Source organism: Muscardinus avellanarius (genome assembly GCF_963383645.1).
Source record: "Muscardinus avellanarius genome assembly, chromosome: 14".
In the NCBI taxonomy this organism is placed as follows: domain Eukaryota; kingdom Metazoa; phylum Chordata; class Mammalia; order Rodentia; family Gliridae; genus Muscardinus; species Muscardinus avellanarius.
In genome coordinates, this window is record NC_137800.1 from 81329946 (window position 1) to 81354736 (window position 24791).

General features: G+C 42.8%; 1 protein-coding gene across 5 annotated transcripts in view; it reads left to right on the plus strand.

The window, feature by feature from the left end:
* The window catches only part of CARMIL1 (capping protein regulator and myosin 1 linker 1), a gene marked incomplete at both ends in the record, with an annotated part of 268378 nt that extends 246488 nt beyond the window's left edge, over positions 1-21890 (plus strand). For 2 of the 5 annotated variants that reach the window (XM_080710653.1, XM_080710652.1), the window contains 5 exons: positions 2960-3389; positions 7732-7813; positions 9811-10023; positions 12470-12610; positions 21754-21890. In XM_080710653.1, the coding sequence (XP_080566779.1) occupies positions 2960-3389; positions 7732-7813; positions 9811-10023; positions 12470-12610; positions 21754-21890 (1003 nt within the window). Of the gene's footprint in view, positions 1-2959; positions 3390-7731; positions 7814-9810; positions 10024-12469; positions 12611-15077; positions 15213-21753 lie in introns of all 5 variants that reach the window. The other 3 variants (XM_080710650.1, XM_080710651.1, XM_080710654.1) reach the window with 3 other exon arrangements.
* Between the last annotated feature and the right edge of the window lie 2901 nt (positions 21891-24791).

A 24791-nucleotide genomic window follows, 5' to 3' on the forward strand; every position in this document is an offset into this window, starting at 1 on the left:
AGAGGCAACTAGCTTCTATTCTTTTAGCTGTTTATTTTTCTTCCATTTTTGTTAAAAACTTTTTTCTCTTAATTTTTTTTTTTTTTTTTTTAGTTTTGGATAGTAACTGTGAGTAATGCCTTTAAACATAAAGATATTACAGCTTTTACATGCCCAAACACACCCACTCACACGCATGTACTTTCCTCTCCTCGTATTCTTTAATTTTATTATAATGGTTCGACGATACTTAGTGTTTACCTTATTCTAACCATGTATATATTCACAAATGATTCATATAATATGATTATATCTTCTTTCTTCCTCAAATGTTTATTTTCCCTCAAGTTAATAACTTTCCCCTTTTCTGTTGTTGAATTATTCTGCATTTGTCCTGGACCAGTCCCCTTTATCTCCAGTAATGGCACGAGTCTCTGAATTTCAAGTGTTCTCAGTTCTGTCTTCCTGGCCACGTCTCACCATCCCTTTCTGGCTGTGGTGTAGCCTCTTGGCCATGTCCACTGCTATCTCCCTGGACCCTGTCGTCTGTCCTGTGTCAGGGGGTTTCGTTCACTTGTTCTTGTGCCTTTTCCTGTCTTCGTTGGCTGGTGTCTTTCTTAGCCCGCTCTCTTGTCTTGGTGAAACATCTCTCTAATTGCTTTAAAAGAAAGGGAGCCCTGGAAACTGGTTTCTATAACTCAAAAATATCTTCCATGCTGAGTGTCACTAGGTATTGAATTATAGGTTAGAATCCATTTTACCCTAGAATTTGGAAAACCTTGTTCTTTATCTTCTGTCTTCTAATATTGCCGTAAGAATCTAGTGTCATTTCGAGCCCTGGTCTTTTGTCTGCCGTGTTTCTGTTCTCCACTTTTCTCAAAGCATTTGGAGTCTTCTCTGCATTCTCAGGGCACTGAGATTTTATGATGATGAGCTCTAGAGTTGTTTGTTTAATCTAGGTGCCGGGAACTCACAAACTAATTCAATCTGGATATTCTTGTCCATTGGTTCTAGAATGTTCCTGGAGTTATTCCTTTTATACTTTCTTTTCTTCATTTCTCTCAGTACTTTTTTTCTTAAACTTCCATTATTCAATCTGCACATTTCCTTTATTAGTACATTAATTCCTGCCTTTCTCTCCTAATTTCTTATTCTTACATTTTTTTCTCTCCACATTCTGGGAGATTCTTCCACCCTTAAGTTTTTCACCTCTGCTGTCACACTGTTCAGTTGTTATTCAGCACATTTTTTGTACCTTTCCCTATCTTCATTGGCTGGTATCTTTCTTGATGTAGGGTGAGCGATCCTCTGGGTCTTCCTGATCCTTGAACTCTTTAGGTCATTTCTCATGGGATTTGGAAACTTGGGTCTTCTGCCTGGAAGCGGACACCTGCCACCTGTTCTGGGATCCAGTGAGACAGGGGCTGAGCAATGTTTCTGTTCATGGGCTTCCTTGAGCCTTCAATGTATTCTGGTAAATCTTCATTTTAGCTGCACTCACGACTTGTGTGGGTCATTTTCTGCAAAGATGAACTTGGTCACTGGCACTCTGAAGAAAGAAGCAAAAGGTTCTATGAACAAGCTTTTCAGCTCCCCTTCCCTTTCCCTTTTTTTTGGAGGGGTGAGGGGGTGTGACAATAGAGATTAACCCAGGATAATTCTACCTCTAAGCAATAGGGGCTCACTACATTATTGAGAGCCTCACTAAGTTGCTGAGGCTGGCTTCCAGTCTGCAATCCTCCTATCTCAGCCTCCCAAGTATGGGATTATAGGCGTGCACCACCACACTGGCCCAGCCTTCCTTTCTTGACTTCGTCTTCATTTCCACCTCTAGATGGGCTTACAATTTTATTTATTTATTTATTTTGCCTTTTTCCCCTGTGTAGCTGGAAATTCAGGGAAGCTGAATGGGTGTTCATTCGGCCATGTTGAAATGGGAGGCAGTTGTTGTGAAGCTGCCCACTTAGCTCGTCTCCTTTGCCCTTTCTTCCTGTCATTTCCCAAGTGTCAGGATATTCTATTTCTGAAGCCCTCTCTCAAACGTATTCTCTTTATTTATCTCTCTTTTTTTTTCATTTTGTTGCTTCTCTCAGTGGCTTTTGCACTTAAGCATCTTTGCTTGGGTTGAGCTCGAGGGATGGGATTTCACATACAGCCAAAAGCTTATGGAAGGATTGTCTGCATTTTTTATGTGGACTCTCCAGTGTCCCCAAACTTGTTATTTTGGGTTTGGGGGGATAGGGGATGGAGCACAAGGGCATTTGACTTCTAAACTATACTCCCAGTTTTAATTTATTTTTTTATTTGAAGCTGCCTCAAACCTGAAATCCTCCTATCTCAGCCTCCCAAGTACTGGAATTACAGGTGTTTGCCACCATGCCCCCCCCCGTGTCCCCAAAACTGAACATGGCAACCACATACCTTTCTCACATCAAGCCGGCTACTTTGGAAGTGCACACCTATATCAAGACTCTTGACTATAGCATTAAAATATTCACCGCTAGCCAGGCGTGGTGGCTCATGAATCCCAGCATTCGGGAGGCCGAGACAGGAAGATTGCGGTTCACAGCCAGCCTCAGCCACTTAGTGAGGCCCTTTACAACTCAGTGAGACCCTGTTTCAAAATAAAGAATAAAAAATAGAGCTGGAGGTATAGGTCAAAGGTAGAATGCCCCTGGGTTCCATCCCAAATACAGCAAAAAAAAAAAAAAAAAAAAAAAAAAAAAAATCACCTCTATTCTCAGCTCTCCTGCCAGTCCTCAGGCCCTCATTCTTCATGTGTGTGCGCCTTAGTTCCCTCCCACGTAGGTATAGTGATAGTATTCCATGCTCCCCTCTTGTCCCCAAGTTCAGTGACTCAACCTCAGTCTTAATTGCTCCAGAATGGGTGCTGTCTGTGCATAATTACACCATGACTGAGTCCTGCGGGAACTCATGTTTCCAGTCTGACCATCAGGATCTGTCTTGGATTGAAATGCAGGCGATCGTCCTCCAGAGGCTCCGAGGCCCAGGAGCTCAGCGAAGGAGGAGATGAGAAGAAAAAGAGAGATTCGCGGAAAAGTGGCTTCCTCAATTTAATCAAATCCAGGTCCAGATCAGAGCGGCCCCCGACGGTTTTGATGTCGGAAGAACCTTCCTCACCGAAAGGGGCCATCAGAAGTCCAGCGGTGGACACTCCCAGGAAGGATGCAAAGGCGGCCGAGCCCAACGGCAACCCGGAGCGCACAGAGGAGATAAAAACACCCGAATCCCTCGAGGAGAGCCTAGGGGAAGAAGTGGGCCGGCTGGAGCGGAGCGACAGCAAGGGCAGCCCGCAGGGAGGGCGGCGCTATGGGGTCCAGGTGATGGGCGGCGGCCTGATGGCTGAGATGAAAGCCAAGCAGGAGCGGAGAGCGGCCTGTGCCCAGAAGGTAAGGGCAGCGCTGCATCCCGGGTGTGTGTATGTGTGTGTGTGTGTGTGTGTGTGTGTGTGTGTGTGTGTGTGTGTGTGTGTGTGCATTAGTTTCTCTGCTGAAAGAAGAACAGAAAAATAGCGTGTTGCGGAGCCAATCTGTCAAGGTAAGGCCTTGGTTTTCCCCGTGGCCTCTGGGCCTCACTCGTGAGAGCACCGCGTGGGCTTTGAAGACAGGGCCTCTTTTCTCCTGCCTCAGCCTCCCAACCTAAGCAGATTAGCAAGGCTGTCAATAACTTAGGGAGACCCTGTTTCTAAATAAAAATAAGGCCAGGGGCATATCTTGGAAGTGAGTTCAGTTTCCAGCAGAGAGAAAGAGAGCGAGACAGAGAGAGAGAGAGAGAGAGAGTTCTTTTCCCTCCTCCCTTCTCTTATGTCCTGAGTGAGACTCTGGTCGGAGACCTTAGATGACGGAAGGAGGGGGGGGGGGTCAGCCACACCACACAAAGGTGGAATCCGTTTTCTAGGTTTTTCATAGTTTATTCCTTTCAAAACTTCAGAGACCTTTGTCCATCTTCAGATTTAAACAAGAGAAAAAATAATAATAAAGGAATCCTGTGAGAATTAATTGAATACTTAGGCAATATTTCTTTGGTTACGAAGAAAAACCTCAGAGCTTAAAAATTGTTGTGTCCTCCCAGTTTGACAGAAGGCATTTTTTATTCCATCAGTTTCTTTTTAAAATATTAAAGTATTTTTCCTTTTTTTATTACCTCTGCTACTTAAAGGAATGTATCTTTATAATCATTAAGATAAATACTCTCTTGTTTAACTCAGGTTTGAGTTTCTATGTATTACCCTGAGCTCATATCTAAAACTGAGTTCCTCAAAGAAAGGAAAATTGCACATTTATTTTATTTGAAATATCAGAAGAAAACAGTTCTCCCTAGTGAGTGTTCAATTCCCAGAAAGCTGATGGCCAGCTACATACCAGGTACATGTGGTTCTTTTCTTACTTAATTTTATTTTATACTAGGGATGAAAACCAGAGATATCCTACTTCTGAACTATACTCCCAATCTTTTTTTTTTTTCTTTTTTTTTTTTTTTTTTTTGTACTGGAGATAGAACCTAGAGGCATTCTACCTCTAAATTATACCCTCCCACCAATTTTATTTCTTATTTTGAAACAAGGTCTCAGTAAGTTGCCAAGGTGACTTCAAACCTGTTATCCTCCTGTCTCAGTCTCGCAAGTATGGGGATTGTAAGTGTGTGCCACCATGCCTGGCCCCCAGTCCCTTTAAAAATATATCTATATCTATATTTACATATTTTTTATTTTTTTATATTTTTTTCCGGGTCTGGGGATGGAACCCAGGGGCATTTGACCTCCGAACTACACCCCCTGCCCTATTTTTATTCTTTATTTTGAAACCGGGTCTCACTGAGTTGCAGAGGGCCTCACTAAGTAGCTGAGGCTGTCTGCAAACCATGATCCTCCGGTCTCAGCCTCCCGAATGTTGGGATTACAAGTGTGCGCCACCACGCCCAGCTTAAAATACATACATACACACACACACACACACACACACACACACACACACACACACACACACATTTTTTAAACAGGTCTCACTAAGTTGCTGAGGCTGGCCTCAAACCTGCCATTCTCCTATTTTGGCCTCCCAAGCACTGGGATTACAGGTGTACAACACCACACTCAGCTCTTTAATGTTACTTAAAAAACTGCTTTCTACCGAAGCTTGCATCTCACAGGACTTTGGAACTGTTCACCACAGCTCTGTCACCAACACCAATGTCATTCTGCAGACCTCTGCTCACGGGCCCCCCTTAATTCACTCATCAACTCCTGGGTGGGGAGGGGTGGGGAGACAGACAGTGTGACGACATCTGCTCTCTGGTAAATGAGGCAGGATGGAGCCTCACTGCTCAGAATCCCAAGTAAACACCCTAGCCCCATCGTCAGATGCCCAAGTGTTTACAACGTGAGCCCTTCTTTATAAATTCTAACAGTGAATGCACAGTGAGCTATTTTATCAGTTTCCAGGGATGAACAGCTGTTTTTTGATAGAAAGAGAAGAGATGCTGTGGGGTGGGGTGTGTGTGTGTGTGTGTGTGTGTGTGTGTGTGTGTGTGTGTTTTCCATGTGCTCTGGATTGATAGGTAAATTGACTCAAAGTGACAAAACCCTTCTGGTCTCGAGTTTTTGTTTGTTCAAGACATAGGAACGTTCGCTCAGTGCCATCTAGTGTCAGTGTAAACATCCACCAAGAAAAATCCCTAGTGGTTAAAATTCAGACCAATCATGGGTATTCCATCAGGATAACAAAAGGAAGTTTCCTGGAAATTAGCTCTAGAATATTTTCCGCTAAATCCCATAAATGTATTCTTTACAAAGGTAGCAGCATAAGCCCCTGTGGTCAAGATGGTCTTGGAAAATATGTGGTGTCCTCACCTCCTCTGAGTAATCTTCCTTACTGTATTAACATTTAACACATGGATTTAAAGAAAAAGAATGGTGACATTTGGCGTGACATTTTGTCCTTATTTTATAGTCAGTTTGGGGATGTATCGCTACCTCAGAAAACCTAGGAGGGAGCAGGGGAAAAAAAAGTAGGCCGGGCGTGGTGGTGCACGCTTGTAATCCCCGCGCTTGGGAGGCTGAGACAGGAGGATCACGCAGGTTCGAAGCCAGCCTCAGCTACTTAGTGAAGCTCTCAGCAACTTAGTGAGACCCTGTTTCCAAATAAAATAGAAAATAGGTCTGGGAGTATAGCCTGGAGGTAGAAAGCCTCTGGGTTCCACTCCCAGTACCACCAAAAAAATAAAAATAAAAAATAAAAAACTAGTGGGTCATGGTGGTACACACCTGTATTTCAGTACTTGGGAGGCTGAGACAGGAGGAAATCGGGTTTAAAACCAGCCTCAGCAACCTAGCAAGAACTACCCTGCCTCTGCCCACCTCAGTTTAGTGGGGCTTCCCCCCCCCCTTTCTTTTTTCTCTTTCTTTTGTAGTGGGGATTGAACCCAAAGACATTCCACCACTGAACCCTTTTTAAAAATCTATTTTCAAATATATTCCACCTCGGGCCCCTTTTCAAAATTTATTTTGAGACAAGGTCTCATTAAATTGCCAAAGGCCTTGTAAAGTTGCTGAGGCTGGCCTTTAACCTGCGATCCTCCCATCTTAGCATCCCAAGTACTGGAATTACGGGCATGTGCCATCGTGCTCAGCTCTCTCCTGTGTTTTTTTTTAGAGAGGAGGTAGATTTGGATCACCTTTGCCGATAGGATTCTTAGATATTAATGAGCAGATACTGGACTTTCCGCTCCATATCTTTTTTATATCTCAGTGCTGCGCTTTATGCAGTTCTACAGTGTAAGGGGCGAAGCTAATTCCCTTGAGTTTAGCTCCTCCCCTAAGATAGAGGTGCTTGGGCTTCCTCGTCTTGGCCATCACAAACTCTGTCCCCGGCAGATTTTTTTTAAAAAATCCGTGAGGCTGGTGATGCTGCTTGTCTTAAAGAGCTTGTCTAGAATGCATGAAGTCCTGGGTTCCATCTTCATCACTACGAAAAATTAAAAATTAAAAGTAGCCAAGGCCTGGCCCTCTGTGCTTGCCTCCTGACAACTGTCTGCACCCAGTATTTCTGTCTTGGTAACAAGGAAGATTGTCCCCATCACCTGTGTTGGACATTGAGGTTGGAAATGGTCCCACTGATTTGGAACTGGACTTTTTGGAGACCACACCTCAAGAGTAAATTTCTAGATTAACTCGTGAAATTTAGCCAATTTACGAAATTGACTAAATTTCCTGAGTATCAACGGATAGGATGCACATACACAAACTTCTAAAGCTAATCAATGTATTGCGTGTGGAAGGAGTGGAGTGGGAACTGGGGGGGCCTCAGCAAGAACTGTGTGCACGTAGGCCTCCATCACCCTGGTGATCAAGACATACGATTACGTTGCATCAAAAAACATAAATAAATAATAAAGTATTACCCTCACATGGAGCACGAGGGGCTGCAGGCCTGCAGGAGGATTCAACAAGAAAGATGGGAAATGTCCCCAGGCGCAGCCCTCCCAGGCCCCACACACTGCTCACCCCTGGAGAGCAGGCCGCACCCTGCACCCAGCACCCAGGCAGTACTCCCAGGACAGAAGCTGTTTGCTATGACTCTGCCTCATCAAGAGAACATCAGCAACACAGGTCAGATAGCCACTGTAACGGAGCAGGGTTAAGGAGCCATTATTTGTTGTCATTTATTATCCGCTCGCCCCCCCCCCCCTTGCACCAAATAAACACTTTTCTTAGGGGATGTTGCTTGAATTTTTTAGAAGCTTGGGAATGATGCCACCACCCAGGATTTTTCGAGCCCAGCCTCGAGCAGCGTAGAACGGTTGGATGGAAGCGGGGCAGGTAAGCCAGGTTGTCCTTACCCCCTTGGGAAAATGGCTTCTCTCTGGGTTTCAGGTGTCACCTGTGACTGACAAAAGAAAATCCTAGGAGGCGAGGCCGGCCTCTGTTGTGTGGGCTCACCTCCCAGCCTCGCTTGGGGCACATCGCCCACCACTGTAGCCTTTGTGCTCGAACTCAGCACCTTTTTTGACTTCCCAAAAGGAGGAGATACTGATTATATTTTTCACTGAGACCTTCCAAACCGGAGGCATTGTGGTGAACGGAGCATGGAGATGTAGGTGACGTTTTTAAAAATAAGCTATAAGCCGGGCGTGGTGGCGCACGCTTGTAATCCCAGCATTTAGGAGGCTGAGACGGGAGGATCACGGTTCAAGGACAGCCTCAGCTACTTAGTGAGGCCCTTTGCAACTCAGTGAGACCCTGTTTCAAAATAAAGAATAAAAAATAGGGCTGGAGGTGTAGCTCGAAGGTAGAATGCCCCTGGGTTCCATTCCCAGTACTGTATAAATAAATAAATAAATAAATAAATAAATAAATAAATAAATAAGCAAGCAAGCAAGCTATAAACAGCATGTGGAAGTGAGGTGGTTATCGTGTACAATAGGAGGGAATAATTTTCCCTTGTAACTTGAACACACATGAAATCCCAAACCCTTTATTCTTCTGACTTTTTAGATATAAAAAAGCTAAGATTTCTTAGATGAAAACTGGGAAGGAATTTGTAAATTGCATGTTAGAATTCTGATTTTGCTGTTAGATGTTCTGGGGATGGGACCCAGGAGCACTCTACCTCCAAGCCATAACCCCAGCCGTGTTTGTTTGTTTGTTTGTTTGTTTGTTTGTTTGTTTGTTTGTTGTGGTACTAGGGGTGGACCCCAGGGGCATTCTACCTCTGAACAACACTCCCAGGCCTATTTTTTATTCTTTATTTTGAAACAGAGTCTCACTGAGTTGCATAGGGCCTCACTAAGTAGGAGCTGAGGCTGTCCTGGAACCGCGATCCTTCTGTCTCAGCCTCCCAAATGCTGGGATTAAAAGCATGTGCCACCACGCCCAGCCTAGCTTATTTATTTATTTATTTATTTATTTATTTATTTATTTATTTATTTTGCCAGTTAAATTTGGTTAAATTGAGGCACAGAGTAAAGTACTGAAGACTTGACATGGTCATGATAAGGAGGAGCGGGAGGATCTATACCTCCATCCCTATTTGCCTAATTCTTGTGAAGGAATAAAGGAAAGTTTATTCACAATAAGGAGGGTTAAATCCAGGCATCAATGTGGCTGGAAGTGAAGGACTGATAACCATTTCTGAAGTCATTTTCATCATTAAACATGACCCTCATCACAAGCTTAGCCCTCCTTACTCAGCAGAGCCCTAAAACTGAGGCGCTTACATTGGGTTATGCCTGTCACCGTTCCAGGTCTGAGAAAGACCTGCAGGCTTCAGCTGCATTGAGAACCACTTTTGTCTTCAAATACAGTAACGGAGCCATGCACTACTAAATATAAAACTTGTCATCCCTAGAATAACAAGGATGATCAATTCATTGCTTTTATATAAAGTATATTGCTTTTCTATAAAGAATAGTAATCTTTTACCAGCATGTTTTGATTCTAAAAATATACTAAACTAGCATGTTTTTGTCCTAAAATATCTATGAAATAAGAAAGAATTATAGCAGTTTATACCTGACTTCTATCTTCAAATTATTATTTTTTATCTGTTTTTGTTTCCTTTTTATGATACTAGAGTTTGAACCCAGGGACATTTTACCTCTGAGCTCCCATAACCCAGCCCTTTCATTTTTATTTTGGTTTTTATTTTAAAATAGGGTCTCACTAATTGGCTGAGGGTCTCTGTAAGTTGCTGAGGTTGGACTCAAACCTGTGATCCTTCTGTCTCAGCCATCCTGAGTACTGAGTGGCATGTATCACAGTGCCTAGCTTTACTTTTGATTTTTAAAATGTACTTTTTTATACCATTTTCATTTTAGTGCCTAAACTGCACCCAGGTCATCCAGAAAACCGCTTCGGTTTGGGAACACCAGAAAAGAATGCCAAAGCAGAACCCAAGGTTGACGTGGGCTCCAGGCCTCGGAGCTCCTCCAGCACAACCACCAGCCCAAGGCCACTCCTGCAGTCCCCCAAGCCTGCCCTGGCCGCACGACCCACCATCCCACAGAAACCCAGAACCTCCTCCAGGCCTGGTATGTGGGTCACTGGTCGGGAAGTCTCACGGTGACCAGGCAGCTTCCTGAGGCTGCTGGATCCGCCGTGGTCTCAAGGGCTGCTGCTAGTGAGCAGGGTGCAGGGGGAGACGGTGATACAACTACCTGCAGGGAGCCTCGAAAGTGGTGAGGGCTGAGGGGTTCCCTCGCCCAACACCAAGGTCCTTCATGCACCATTTTGGAAACCCCAAGACTGTCTTGCCTCTGGGGTTACAGGTTCGTTGTCATCTGCAATGTGTGATTCAGCTTTCTGAAATCTGTCTCTAAGCTCTTCAAACCTTTGGAAGGCTGTAGTTTAAGAATAAAGGTTACAGTTTAAGAGGAAGGCCACAAGTGAGGAAATACAAGCTCTTCTATTTTCAATGCCTCTTCTGCATATATCAAGGGTTGAAAACAGGAATTAGTAAGCTCTGGGTCTGACTTTGTAAATACAGTTTTGTGGGCACAGCCACACCATCTGGGCACATTTTGCCATGGCTGGGCCCACAGATAGTGACTGACTTGATGAGTTGCAGCAGGGCCACATGATCTGTAGAGCCTACAATAGTTATTTGCTGGCCGTTCTGCCACCCCACCCCACCCCCCCAAAAAAACCCTGGTAGATTCTTAATTTAGAAAATCTAATCATAGAAATTTTAAAATATTACAAATGGATTAAGCTGCACTTTATTCTTTTCTACAAAAATCAGCATCAGGTCTTGTTTTTATCTATTATAAGAGTTTTCAAACATGTGTAAAAGTTGGATGGGTAACATAGTGAACCCCATATCAACTTTGCCTTTTCCCTGTATTCCCTGACAAATATTGGGCAAACAGGGATAGATAAATAGTCAAATCATCGTCATCATCATCATAAGGGCTAGTCTTAATGATGACGACGATGATCTGACTGTATATCAAATTATTACCTCTGTTCCAGGCACTGCTCTAAGGATTTTCCATGGATGAACTCATCCTAACAATTTATCATCATGTATCTTTGGATAGAGTGGGGGGAAAAGCAGTAGCCTGTCCAAACCATTCCACTGTATATCCTTTTGATTTCCTTTTATATGTTCTACGCATCCCCCAGGCAGCCAGCCTGGCAGATAATCCTCAGTCCGCAAGGCCCATCATTTTTTTAAGGTACCCAATGAACAGTCTCCGAGGGGAAGCCACAAAGAAAGGGTACACGGGGCTCACCCAGGAAGCTGGCCCTTGAGCAGATCACTAGGACCTATTCTATTCAAACTTTTTCACAAAGTTCCTTATAAAGTGAGGATCGTGGATAATTTCTAGGATACACAAATATTTCAGTACAGAAAGAATAGAGGCAAAGAAAACAGCTGGAGTTTTTAAAATAAAAACAAAAACAAAAAAACTCAAAAGGAGGATTGGTCCTCCTTTTGGATATATCTATCAGTCTGAAGGAAGAAAATTGCTCACAGAAAATGAATTTAAATCTAGTTTGCATTATGTCTCCCTTGTTATAAATGCTGAATGTAAAACTAGTTGGATTCCTAATATTCTGCTGCAAACACGTTTAATGTTCAGTTTACTTCCTGCATATGTCCATGTATCTCACAGTGCTTAGGTCAAGAACCGTTAACAAACTAGTGCCTTTATAGAGCTGGAGAGTTCAGCGGGCATTTCCAAACCTGGGGCTCATTTCCTCCCCACCACGGTTCTTAGGGACTGCAAGGTGACAGTGTCTTGTGACACCCCCACTCTGCGGTCGAGTAAGCAGGAGACTCAGATGGAAAGCAAAGGCCGAGGAGAGCCTAGCCCTGGATTGTCTTCCGCACACATGAGCTGCAGAGCGACTTGACTTACCTTGCTGAGAAAGTGCAGACACAGGAGCCCTGATTGGAAAATCCTGTCAATTAGAGTGAAGTCGCACTGGCGTCAGGATCAGGATCCTAGAATTCTAGTCCTATCTATTTATCGTCTTTTTAGCTTAGTGGTCATTTAATCTCTTCGCTTTTTCCAGTGACCAAAGCCCTGTTTTGATTCTAAATGCCCATGACTCCAAATAATTCCTAGGACCTCAGTGTGTGCATGCAGATAGATGTGCACATGAATGGCGATGCATATACTATGGTTGCTGCACTGGCTTCAATGTATTACACATTCTAAAACAACTGAGGATCTCTGAGATGGAAGAAACATGTGGTTCCCTTATAATCTTACCTTTCAAGTATCAGTTCATTGAAATGCTCATTCTGCAGGATGGATGCTCATCACTTTAGTTTCTAATGGTTATGTATGTTTTCCTTATTGTTTATGAATATTATCTCACTTCGCAGAAACACAAAAATATTTTTGTTTGGAAAAATTTTATGATGCATTTCCTTTTTTGTCATCTGTATTTAAAGACTTGTCTGGCTTATATGCTTGGAAATGCTATTTGTGGGGCAGTTTCATTTGTGTGTTTGTGTCTCCGTAGAGGACACCCCAGACTCTCCATCTGGCCCTAATTCCCCTAAAGTTGCTCTTCTTCCACCTGTCCTGAAAAAAGTTCCCTCGGACAAGGAGAGAGATGGCCAGAATAGCCCCCAGCCCAGCCCCAGGACATTGACCCAGGAAGGTAAGAACTTTTATCTGGGGTTGCTCCCTACCAGGAAGATCATTTCAAAAGAAAGGAATTGATCCTGGACTTGGCCAGTGTCTTAGAGCATTAAAGTTTTGGAACCAGAGTAGTCCCTTAGTTCTGAAGCTCAGCTCAGCAGTATGACACCAGATCCTATTGAAGGATAAAAAGCTTCCCATACACACACAGCCCAGAGGCCCGAATTCTTTGCAGGGGTCATCAATGAACGCACCAGAACCTCTCCCAGCCGGTCCAATGCTCCTTAAATGATTTTGGATTCCATTTGGTGCTACCTGTACATTTCTAGGTTCCATTATCTCCGAGGAGAGCGCTCTCTAGTTGCGCTAGGTCATGGTTGCTGTGGTTCCAAGCAGCCCACCCAGGTCCTGGGAGACCTTGTGTCCCACGTGTCCATCTGTCGACGTCAGTCAGACAGTCCTCACTCCCAGCAGTATGCCACCCACTTGGACGTGCTGAAGGGTCAACACACCGGTCTGCTCCTTCTCCTTTGCTCTTTCTCATTTATATAAAAGCACTAGCTTCCAGTCACTTGAACACTCCCCAGGCTTAGACTGAGTTACCGGTATCCTCAGAGATCCAGCATGGTCAGAGGGCCTTCAGTGCCACACCATTTCTTTTCCCCACCTCCCATAATCTAATACATACACAGTTGGCTTCTGGGTTCTGTTCTATGTAAAGTGTAATATAAATGCCGTCTCTCAGCCCTGTCTACTACCTAGAGGTAAATCTGGAACCATACAGCCACACCCATGCCCAGAGGGCTATTGTTGTGGTTAAGAGTTTCTGTGTGTTGTTGCAGATGTATTGGATGCTATAGAATCCTTTGATCCTCCTCGTTCTGTCATCCATTTTCCTTGACCTGCTTTCTCCTATTGGTAATAGTCTTGGGTTGAAGTTGACAGGAGTTACCGAGTACTGTCTCTGCAGCTTGGGGGTACAATAGAAAAATAACACTGCCTACTTTATCATCTCCATTCTGCAGACTTATTTAATAGGTTGATGCTTCACTCACCTGTTGACTATAAATAAAAGAAAGTGGGGTTTGGGCTGAAGCTGATAAGCCACTTTGGCCACAGAGAGAAACTAAAGCCATGAAAGGTGTTGATACCTGTCAACATCTTACGCAGGGTACATAAACACAGAATTTGATTCAAACAGCCGATACCTCAGAGGATATAGTGTGAGAAGGAGCCTTGGGCCCTGGTTCAGGGTGAGGCGAGCTTGCAAGTGGCCCTGGCAATCCTGTTCTTCCCACATGGCCTCCTTCCTACCTGCATCGTCCCCCCTCTCTGCACCTGCTGACCGTATGGCTTTGCTTTTAAGGAATCTTTGACAGCCCCTGAAAGAGTTTTGTTGGGGGGAAATGGGGAGTTGGGGAAGGAATGGTAGCTCTTCTTAAATGTAATTGAAATAGTGACAGACTTATACACAGTCTGAAGGTTGAGTAACAAATCATTGTTTTAACATTTTTGGAAAAGGATGCTTTTTAGGTGTATATAAATACTCAAAACAAGACCTAGAGTAACACTGGCCTCACACATCAGAGCTTGAGCCATGGAACCTCTGGTTGACAGAACAGTAATACACTGGGTGCCAATAGCCGGCTATTTAGTACTATAAGAAAGGTACATGATCTTCCCAGGAAGTCAGAGAGTGTTCCTCAGACACTTGAGAGTTTCATGGGCAGGTGCTTATACCCTAGCTCATTCCCTAATAGCAGACATTACGGATGGATCAGATCCCCATTTTTCCTGTTGGTTTGTTGGGACAGCAGAGGTATGTGGACCATTGCTTCCCCACCTGGGATTCAAAATAAATAAAGCACAAGATTCTGTTGATGGTATCACCTTGTGTTAAAGTTGGATCAAGACTATGCAGGAGATCTGAGAACGGCTCATGAACCCTAAGGTGGTAAGATTTTAACTTCAGCGTATTAGCACATCAACTAAGGCGGCACAGGAATGGCGCCCACTTGCGAGCCCTCTTTTTCCTTAGAAACTGTTCCTGTTGTGCTCATTCCTGTTTCCTTGAATATTATTCATGCTGGTTACTTCATTTCCTTGTTCTGTGCCTCCCTTCGGACTAGCGTGCCCAACTAATTTCTGAAACAGGTAAATGGCTGTGCTTCTGGATTTTTCCATAGTGAATGTGGTTTTCGTTAATCCATCATGGAATCAAAATGGCAGTACGGGAGCCTTTCTGTTAGTACCTTTTTGGGGCAGACTCAGAGCTCACTTCATTTTGCACGACATTTCCATAATGTTGGCTGTTGAAATCTGTAGATAATGCTGGATCTGCCCAGGACCAATACTGTCAGTTCCTTGAATCTTAAGTTGGGTGGGTGAGCTGGTATTTAATTTTTCATATGAATATTTTTAATATTACTGTCAACACACTGATGTATCTGCTACTCTGAAGGGTAAAATGAATCCCTTTTCCTCAGTAGTGCAAAGAGGAGATTATTACAGAAGGCATGATCATGGCAGTGGCAAGCCTTCCAGTAAAGGGAAAAGACCTTCAAAACTGTCCTCCACGGAAGTGAATGCAATTGGGCGGAGGAAGTCACAGCCAACACATGGTTAGAGCCTTCGATTGTCATCCCTCGCTGACCCCTGCTGCGGACTGGCACTAACAAACGAGCTTCAATTGAATAATTTCTGTTGTGGAACTGGGTCAGGGATTAGGCATGTGGCAGAGTCCTTATTTATTCTAAATGACAAAAGGATGGTCCTTCCCATCTTGGGCAAAAGATACTGACTCAACAATCTAAAATTAGATATTCTTATGAGGAGGGTCAAGCCACCTTGGTGACTCATCCATTTGTCCATTCACATTGTGGTCATTGTAAAGATTTTATATTTGGGTTCATATCTCTTTCTGTTCTCCTTTCATATCTGTTAAGTTTCAACTGGGATTGGATCAGAAGTTCTTAGAGGAACAGAGTGTATTCCCTTAAAGAATATTGGCCTAACACCTTACACTCTTTCAGGAAAATCAGTAAAAAGCCAAGGACTAAGAGCAGACCTTGGGTCATGCACATGATCTTTTAGTGGGATGTTTCATGACCCTTTACTAAGAAAGAAAAAAATACCAATTAACTTCAGGAACAATTTGTTCTATTTTCCAGCAGTGACTCTTAATTCTTCTGTCTTCCATTTGGTCCTGTAGTTAATACCATAATATTCTCTTTAGGTGAGAACAGTCTCAGGAGACAAAAAAGAGACGGGTTTCAATTTGGTTTTAACTTCCAACAGGAAATGTTAGAACAAGCATGGCTGACTGCCAGAGGAAATATCTTTTCTGTGACTAAAGTGCTCATTTTCCTGCTTAGTTACTTTTTATAAATATGACCTGAAAATTATTTAAAGAAAATCCATAAAAGATGAACATATAAAATATTCGTATAAAAGATGAACATATAAAATATTCGTATATGTGAGATTTCCTTAAAGAACTTCTGACCTTAGAATGAGCCTTTTTTTTTTTTCTTCCTGAAAGACTTTATCAGGGGTTAATATGTGAGTAAGTTTAGGTTCCCTGGAGAAAGGGACGTGAGCCAACATTCTAGTATAATTCCACACCCTTTGCTGTCTCCTCAGAGAGCCCTTCAGAATACAAGGCAATGAGAGTGACCTTGTGAGAGGGATAACTTGTTTTTATTGTAGAAGCATAAACCATGCTCAGTCTTCAGTACTTTATTATGTGTGATAGACCTTTTTTATAGTCCACCTCACGGTGTAATAGCCCAATGTCTTATGACACATGTGGGAACTTTTCCTGATATGGATTTTTTAAAAGATGACATCTTCTAACCCATTACCACCAGCAGCCTTTGCCACCTGCTTCTCTGCCAGTGTCACTGATGAGCCCTGTGCTCTCACCTGCCTGGTGTTCTGACTTACACTAACTAGATGACAGTGTGGGTTAAGGACACCACTCACAGCATAAAGCATAAGTCATGTAAGGATAGAATATTCTGTTTGGACCAGGTAGCACCTGCCCTAGAGATAACTAATTGAGTTGATACTTTTCTTTTACTTTTTTTTTCCCAAGGTGCTGGGGAGTGATAGTTGTGCAAATAGAGCAAGTGTTCAACCACTAAGCTACATTCTGGCCTGATCCTTTACTTTTTAAGGACTTTCTTTGTGGCAGATTTATTGTAAACATGCAGTTATAACAAATCTTCCTTTTAAAAGAAATTTTCTCTGATTTTTTTGCCAAGAAAAGTCACCATTAACTTTAGTCATAGAAAAGTTACAAAAATAAATACCTGAGACTTATTTTCTGAAAAAGGATAGAGTTATTTTTGAGGATATTAAAATCTCTATCTCTGTATTGTCTCTTACTTTAAGGATGTCTGGGGTTGCACAGATGTTTCAAGAGTCTGGAAATTTTCATCCAAACTCCCATATCCATTGATTCATACCACTTATTAACAAAGTATTCTTGATACAAGGCTCCTTCTTCAGGAGCCACTAAAGCACTTTCTACAACTCACACAGATACCATCCCAGCACCACTGAGCCAGCCAGGCTTTGAATTACACTGAAATGGTGAGTGCAGAGAAAAGCAACATTACAGAAACACAAAGGGATGTTCTGTGTCTATCTCAGAATTTTCCATGGCTTTGCAGCTTAAAATTCTCCTTTTGATGGGCTGTGTCAATTTTTGATGGAATTATTAGGACCATCTTGTATATTAGTTTGAAAGTAATTTTTATGGGACCTCCAATTAAAATAATTTTATGTCTAATATCTCAACTTTGTTTTGTTAGTGCCGATTCCCAGCACTTGACTGTTGTTGCCTTTGAGAACTGTGTAGCACTCTGCTTTCTGAACAGTTCCTGGTTAAAAAGGAGCATTTTGCAGAGCCATGAATGAGGCCTGGCATGTTCTTTCCTTAAGTCTTTTAAGAGCAGATTTGTTTATACTAAAACGGTTTTCTTATTTTCCTAAATTATGTATTTGTGAAACAAACAGAGGCTATTGTTCTCAAAGCATGCTGCATATTTTATCATAATTATTATGCTTTAATTGTGTGGCTATTTTAATATTGATTTCATTGACAAGCAAAATGCCTAATCTCTCTTACTGAGATCATCGTAACTGCATCATTTGGATCTGATATCATTTCCTCTCTATATTTAATTAGAAGTTATGATTTTTTTAGCACATATTCTATTTTCTTGAAGAAAATGGTTGTTTTTATTTAGCTTTGTATGTGTTGTCCCTGGCTCCCTTTTTCCAGCACTGGGAATTGAACCCAGGGCCTCCTGCATGCTAGGCAAGTGCTCTGCCACTGAGCTACATCCCAAGTCTGACTCTGACTGTGTTACAATGGATCCATTTGTTCAGGACATTTGATTATGAGATTTCTTTCATATATCACTTGCTTCTTCCATAATGTAACCTGCAACCAACAAATACTTGGCTGTAGTCCATATGCCAATTCTCCATTCTATTTCTTTCTACCAGACCCAGGTGCCATTTCCCCTATATGAAATTCTTCAAGAGAAATTTAGCAGTTGGTTTTTAAATTTTGGCTCTTACTAGAAAGAAAGGATAAAAAAAAAAAAACCCAGTCCTAACTGCTGAATATTATTTTAAGATCATCATAATGTTTTCCTTCTGGAAAACAGAGATGTTAGTAGAGCTTACAAGGGAGAAAATCTCAAATTTTCATATGAAATCTCTAATTGTGACTTTATACACATATTCCAGAAGGTCTAAAATTAGCATGTGTACATTTGCATATATGCATATGCAGAACCGAATCATCTTCAAGAAGGATAGACTTCATGTTTGAGCCTCTTTGCGGCAATTATCACCTCTATAGACAGGATGTGAATGCATGTGAGTGTTTGTGCTGAATAAATTACCTGCTACTTGAGTATCTTTCATCAACTTATAGTACATGTGCAGAGACAGTCTAGCATTCTTAACCATGCAAATACTTGCCCCAAAGGAGTGTAGTAAAGCAACCTTATTTTTTTTAACCTCTATAAAATCATCAATTCTGGAGTTTTGAGTTTCAGGCAGACATAATTCTATTTAGACCATCATTTCATGGAAACCAGACCAAACCTACTTTGATATAATTATAATTAGTATCTTAATTGTATGCAATCAAATAGATGTTTCCTAAGGGCTGGAGAACAAGCGTGACAAGGAGCATTCCCCCAGCAAAGCTGTTTGTACAGGGACCTGAACTTATCAGGTGAGGCTGGGAAAACGTGTACTTGGCTTCCAGACTCAACCCGGAGCTGTGTGACTGGCGTCTGCCTGCAACAGGACATATCAGCCTGGTCCTAAGCTCATTATTACATGCGTTCACAACTGGTAGAATTTAATCAATGAAGGAGAATATACTCAGAATATATTATTCCTTCTCTCCCCACCCCAACCCCCAGTGCTGGGGATGGGGATGGAAACCAGGGCTTTGCACATGCTAGGCAAGCTCTCTACCCTTGAGATTGCCTCAGCCTTAGCATGAATTTTTATATAGAATCGCCACCAGAGAAAAATGCTGTGACAGCTCTCTTGAAGTAATATGTCATTTTTCTTCTTAGTAACTGTGCTGGATAAATTGCAATTTTCACTTTCATGACTGGTGCTGGCTCTAGGTCATGAAGCCAGAAACCAAGTGTTTGTGGGTAATGTTTGCTCTTTCCTCCCCACTACCCCGCCCTGCTGCTCCCACACACCCCCACCCTTCAGAACTCAAAGCTCACTGCTGATGACTTGAAAGAGTCCATGCTTGGGTGGTGGTGGCAGGACAGCGCACTGCTAGCTGGGAGATGCCTGTGCTCTTTTCTCTGCATTTCAGTCACGCCTCTTATGACCCTGGCCCAGAGGATCGTCTCAGTTTTTATCTCTGACATAAACATTTTGGGTTACATGAATTCTCCAATTTTCAGAAATGATATAATTTCTGAAGTGATAGAACATGAAGTGACCTGAGATTTCCAGGGTGCAAAAGTATTTGGGAGGGATAAAAAGTCCATTATTTCTCATTTAAGAACTAGAACAAATGTATTTGCTCTGAAGACATGTAAAAGGGCATCAGCAGATTTATTCCTTCCTATGAACCTGTAGCTTTGGGAGTTGATATTTTGAGTCATTTGATGTGGAGGAACTTCTTTTGACTTAAAATCGAGTGAAAAGATTTCAGGCATATATCACAAGTGATGCTCTATTTTGAGATTAAATGTACTATAAAGTATCTTCAAAGATAAAGATGTTATAAATCTTTTCTACTTACTCCTGTTTTTAGTACACACAGAGGTTGAGAACTTAAAGGATTCTTCAGGTATGAATATCGATTTTGTGGTAAAGATCAGAATATATTTTCTTTCTCCAGACCTGATTTATTAACAACTTTCCAAGGACCTATACACAAGTACCTCGAATTTTTCTTCCCAACATAAGCTTAAAAAAGAAAAATAAATTATAATTGATGTTCATTGTTTCTCTCCTCCCCCCCCCATCCAAAACTTTGTCCAAAGCTATGGGGCAAAAAGAAATCAAAATTATGTTTTAAAACTTCTTACTTTTATGATGAGGTTTAGAAAGATTTTTCTTTCCAGAATCTAAGATAATTTTAATTTAATGTCATTATCTAAAAATCTAAGTTATAATTGTCCAGAAATCAGAATCTGGCCCTGACAACCATGCTAGCAAGAAAAGTACCTGATTATATTTATGTTTTGACTATTAGTTTTAGTGAGTTTTTACTTCCTGAAACACTTCAATGAGTTAAGCATTTAAATAACCAGCTTCTGGCAAGATGTGACCGTCAAATGGATCTTGTGGCTTTTCCGGGGATCACCGAAGTACTGGGCTCTTGTTGAACCATCTGAACTTCTGAGTGGTGGGGTTATTGTACTCTTCTTTCAGACTTCTTTTACAAAGGGTATGGGTTTGATGTTTTTAGCTGAGTAGTGTCTATATAGACTTGAAAAATAATAGTTAATAACCCTTAATAGCTGTGTTGGAGTATAGCACCTGGCCTTTCCCAAGTAATAGTATCAGAGAAGCCAGGATCTAGTTAGGAAGAATGTGGACTTTGGTAGGGCAGCTTGAGATCTACTCCTGGTTCCAAGCACTACAAAACTGACCTTACACGGCAGTCATGAAGAACAGCAGTAATAACAGTGCCTGGCACTTCACAGAATCTCAGTTCCAGCAAGCACACTCCTGTCATTGTTTTTAAAGTCTCAGTGGCTCCTTTGCATTTATCTATAATCAGAAGAAGCAACCATAATGGTATTTGCTTTACCTGGAGGGCACCATGTATGGTAGGCAGTATCTAATTCATTTTCACGGGTCTTTATTTCATAGAGAATGAACAGTATCATTCCGTAGGGAGTGAAGCTGAGGTTTTCTGAGACACAGAAAGGTCAGTCAGATCCCTGGGACCTTTCCTGACATCTTACCTCCAAGCAGGGACTGCCAGCTGCAGAAGGCATCAAGCCGGTCAGGTGTCGAGACGCACCTCCTACAGACCCTGCTCATCCCCTTCTCTGTGCTGCTTGAGTGGCAGTGGTGACAGAGGAGTCACTGTCAGAGCAGCCTCAGCACCTGCTTCCTGGCCTCTTCTTCCTGCCATCTCACCTCTGGGGCCTTTCCTTGGATTTTTTTTTTTTTTTTTTTTTTTTTTTTTGGTACTGAGGATCAAACACCCGGGAGCTTTCTACCTCCTGGCTACACTCCTGGACCTGTGTTTATATTTTATTTGGAAACAGGGTCTCACTAAGTTGCTAAGAGCCTAAGTAACTGAGGCTGTCTTTGGACCTGCGCAATCCTCCTGCCTCAGCCTCCCAAGTACTAGGATTACAAGTGTGCGCCACCACACCCGGCTCCCCTTGGATTCTTGACCACATCTATGAGAGCTTCACCCTGTCATAGACTGTGGGTTTTGTGTATGTGTTTGCTTGTTTTGTCTTGAGTTTGTTGGCGTGTTTCCACTTTCTGTCCATAATTGCGACTTTTTGAGAAAGTTCATCCCGAGTTGCTCCCTTCCCTCCCCTCTCAGGGCTCCTACATCTCGCCCAGGGTGGGCCAGGCCACCTGCGTTACCTTGCCAATAAACTCTACCACTTCCTTGCCTTTCCCTTTCAGTTTCCAGAAGAAGCTGGGGCCAGCAGGCCCAGGAGTATCAAGAACAAAAGCAACAGTCCTCCAGTAAAGACAGCCACCAAGGCAGCAAGTCTAGTGACTCCGGAGAAGAGGCAGAGAAGGAATTTATTTTTGTGTAAAGGTCGCCCATGCAGAAATCTTCCTATGCAGAAGGGTTTGTCATCAGAGAGGAACCAAGGGCAACACCTCTTCTATTCTTGGTGCTTTCTTCTCTTCTTACAATTCCTTCCTCCTTCCCTTTTCTTCCTTCCCTCCCTCCCTCCCTCCCTTTCTTCCTTCCTTCCATCTTTTCTTCTTTCTTTGTATAGAAACATATTTCTTGGTTATCGAAGCACATTTTTGGTCTCCCCCTAATCCTTGGCATTTGATTTCTAAACATTGCTTCATATGCCTTCAATGAAAGCCAGCAATTATTCCACGGGCCCTACTTGAACTTCCCGGAGGCAGCTACACACTGTGCTGCAAGGCGAGACCTGGGAGGTTAACGATGGGACTGGATGCACTCACACGAGACACTCCTTCCGGCAGCCCCGGGTCCTGCTGAGTGTACTTATGTCGGAGTTGCGTATGACTCAGTAGAGCATTTTCTTCTTGATGTATGCAATTGCACACTGTAATTATATTAACAGAGCACACTAATAAATAATTTGTATAAATTATATATATTAGATCTTGGGTATGGTTTTTATATTCTCCCATGGGGAACTTCCTTCCTGACATTGTAGAATTGTACACATAAAGCTTGGTCTGTGACCTCCGCACAGCGAGAAGCAGAGGGAGAGAGGTCCGTGGCTGACGGGATGATGTGCCCAGATCAATGTATATAGCTGATTGGAATGAAGTTTTATGGATATTCATGTGTTTTGAAGACCTTTAATTTCTGTCTGCATATTAGGTTTTAATGTGTGATTTTAAGAGAGACTACTTTGACACCTGTAAAAAAGAAATCAAAATACTACTCTTTATAAAACATTTCACAAATATTCACTTACATTACAGGCTGAAGGTATTTTATTCATATGTATATTTATACCAATAAAATGATTTTACAACTGGAACTTTGGCTGGCTGTGGTTGCTTTTATAGTTAGGATTGACTTTTGCTGGTAAACTTGAGATTTGTTTTAAAAAATTGGAGTAATCACAGTTCACAGATAATTAGTCAACATGGGAACCATTACTTTCTAATGGGAACCATAACTTGCTAATTCTACTGCCTGCTCAAATTTCAGGGGGAAAAGATAGAATGCACCAGAAAGACATAGAATTCATAGAATGTGTGTGTGTGTGTGTGTGTGTTTTACTAGAGACTGAACCCAGGAGTGTTCTACCTACGAGCTATAACCTTAGTACTATTTTATTTTTTTAATTTTTGGAACAGAATCTTGCTAAGTTGCTGAGGCCTTCACCAAGTTGCTGAGACTGGTCTTGAGCCTGTGATTCTCCTGTCTCAGCTTCCCAAGTGCTGAAATTCTGAGTGTGATCTCTGTCCCCTGGCCAGGAGTTCAGGGCTTTGTGGGCAATCCTTGCTGTTACAGGATGGTGACAGGTTTGAATGAGTTAGGATAACCCAGTCCTATGTTCCGATTATAGCTTGCAGTAGATTTAGCTCAGTCTGAGGTTGTATTATACACAGTTGTAGTATATGCTGAGTCTACTTCCTGCATCCACACCCACCCCGTTGTTACAGAGCTGAGTACTACTCTGCATCTCTATAGTTGCACAGTGATCATGAAGTCTCCTCACAGTAACACACATGCACTCTCAGTTTCTGCAGGCAGGAAGGAAAGAATTACTCCAAGACACAAGTACTGTGAGATGTGAGGAATCTGATTTGCTTGATGTATGATCAGAGGAACCTGAATGTGGGAAGCTGTGCCCAAGCCTCCACCGTGGCATCCCAACACTGAGCCCCACTAAGAATTCAGAAGCTAATCTTATAAGGAATGTCCTGACCATGCCAGTGACCATGGCGGAAGGCCCTGCAATACTGGTACAGGAAAGACCCTTCTGAGGGACATTTCTGGGCCACGCCAAGGGGTCCACAGCTCTCTCTTTGCACCACCACCACCTCCTCCCCACTCTGCTTTCCTTCAGGTCCTCAGAGGGCCAGGGAGTGCTTCCCACTGATGAGCACAAGTCCAAATGGACATCTGACCCTTGGGCAGCTTCACCCAACCGAGAATGCTGGCCCTGGAGCTGACCCTTCTGGGTTCAGGTCACCTCATTGTTTCCCCAGGTGTCCTTATTCCCTCACAAGGTCACAGGCCCGACCTTTGTGATGACGTCTCCCTCTGCTTTTGCTTTGCCCAGTCTCTATTCAGTATATCTAGGATGGTCCACGGGCAGCAGAAATCCCGTGCCCAGTGTGAGATAACTCATAATGACACATCCAGTGATGACAATTTTTGATGTGCAGAGAGGTCTCCAGGGCTCTTAAGACTCACCTCTCACTGAGGAGAGAGGGCCAAGATGCCTTCTTACTTCCGCAGAGCAGAAACTATGAAGATGGATGAGGTTCTCTGAGCTCACTCCTGCTCCATCCTGGGTACCTTGGTGTGGTCTGCGCTGCCCGGGACTATAAGGAGGCACCTGGCTTTCCCCCTCCATGTGAGGGCAGGGAAAGCTGTTTGCAAACAAGGTTTGTTGGCTGGCTGCTGGGCTCCAGAGGTGGGCTCAGAGTTGAAGCCAGCCCACCATGGTCCTGGAACACTGGACAAAGGAAACAGCTCTGGTTTCAAAGCCCTAGGCAGGGTCCTACTGCAGGCCACAGATTCAGGGCATCTGTGAGCTTGCAATATGAAAAAAAAAAAAAATGACATTTTTGTTAACCTCATTTGCAATTTAGTGTTTCCTTCAATTACAAGTGCCGTCTTCCCTCAGCATCTGCAGACTGGTTCCAGGATACCACCCCCCTCCCAAATGTACCTTCTATTCAATGGTAGTCTTTTCATAAAATCTACAAATATCCTGTGTAATTTAAATCATTTCTTGCTGCACATGGTGGGACATACATGTAAT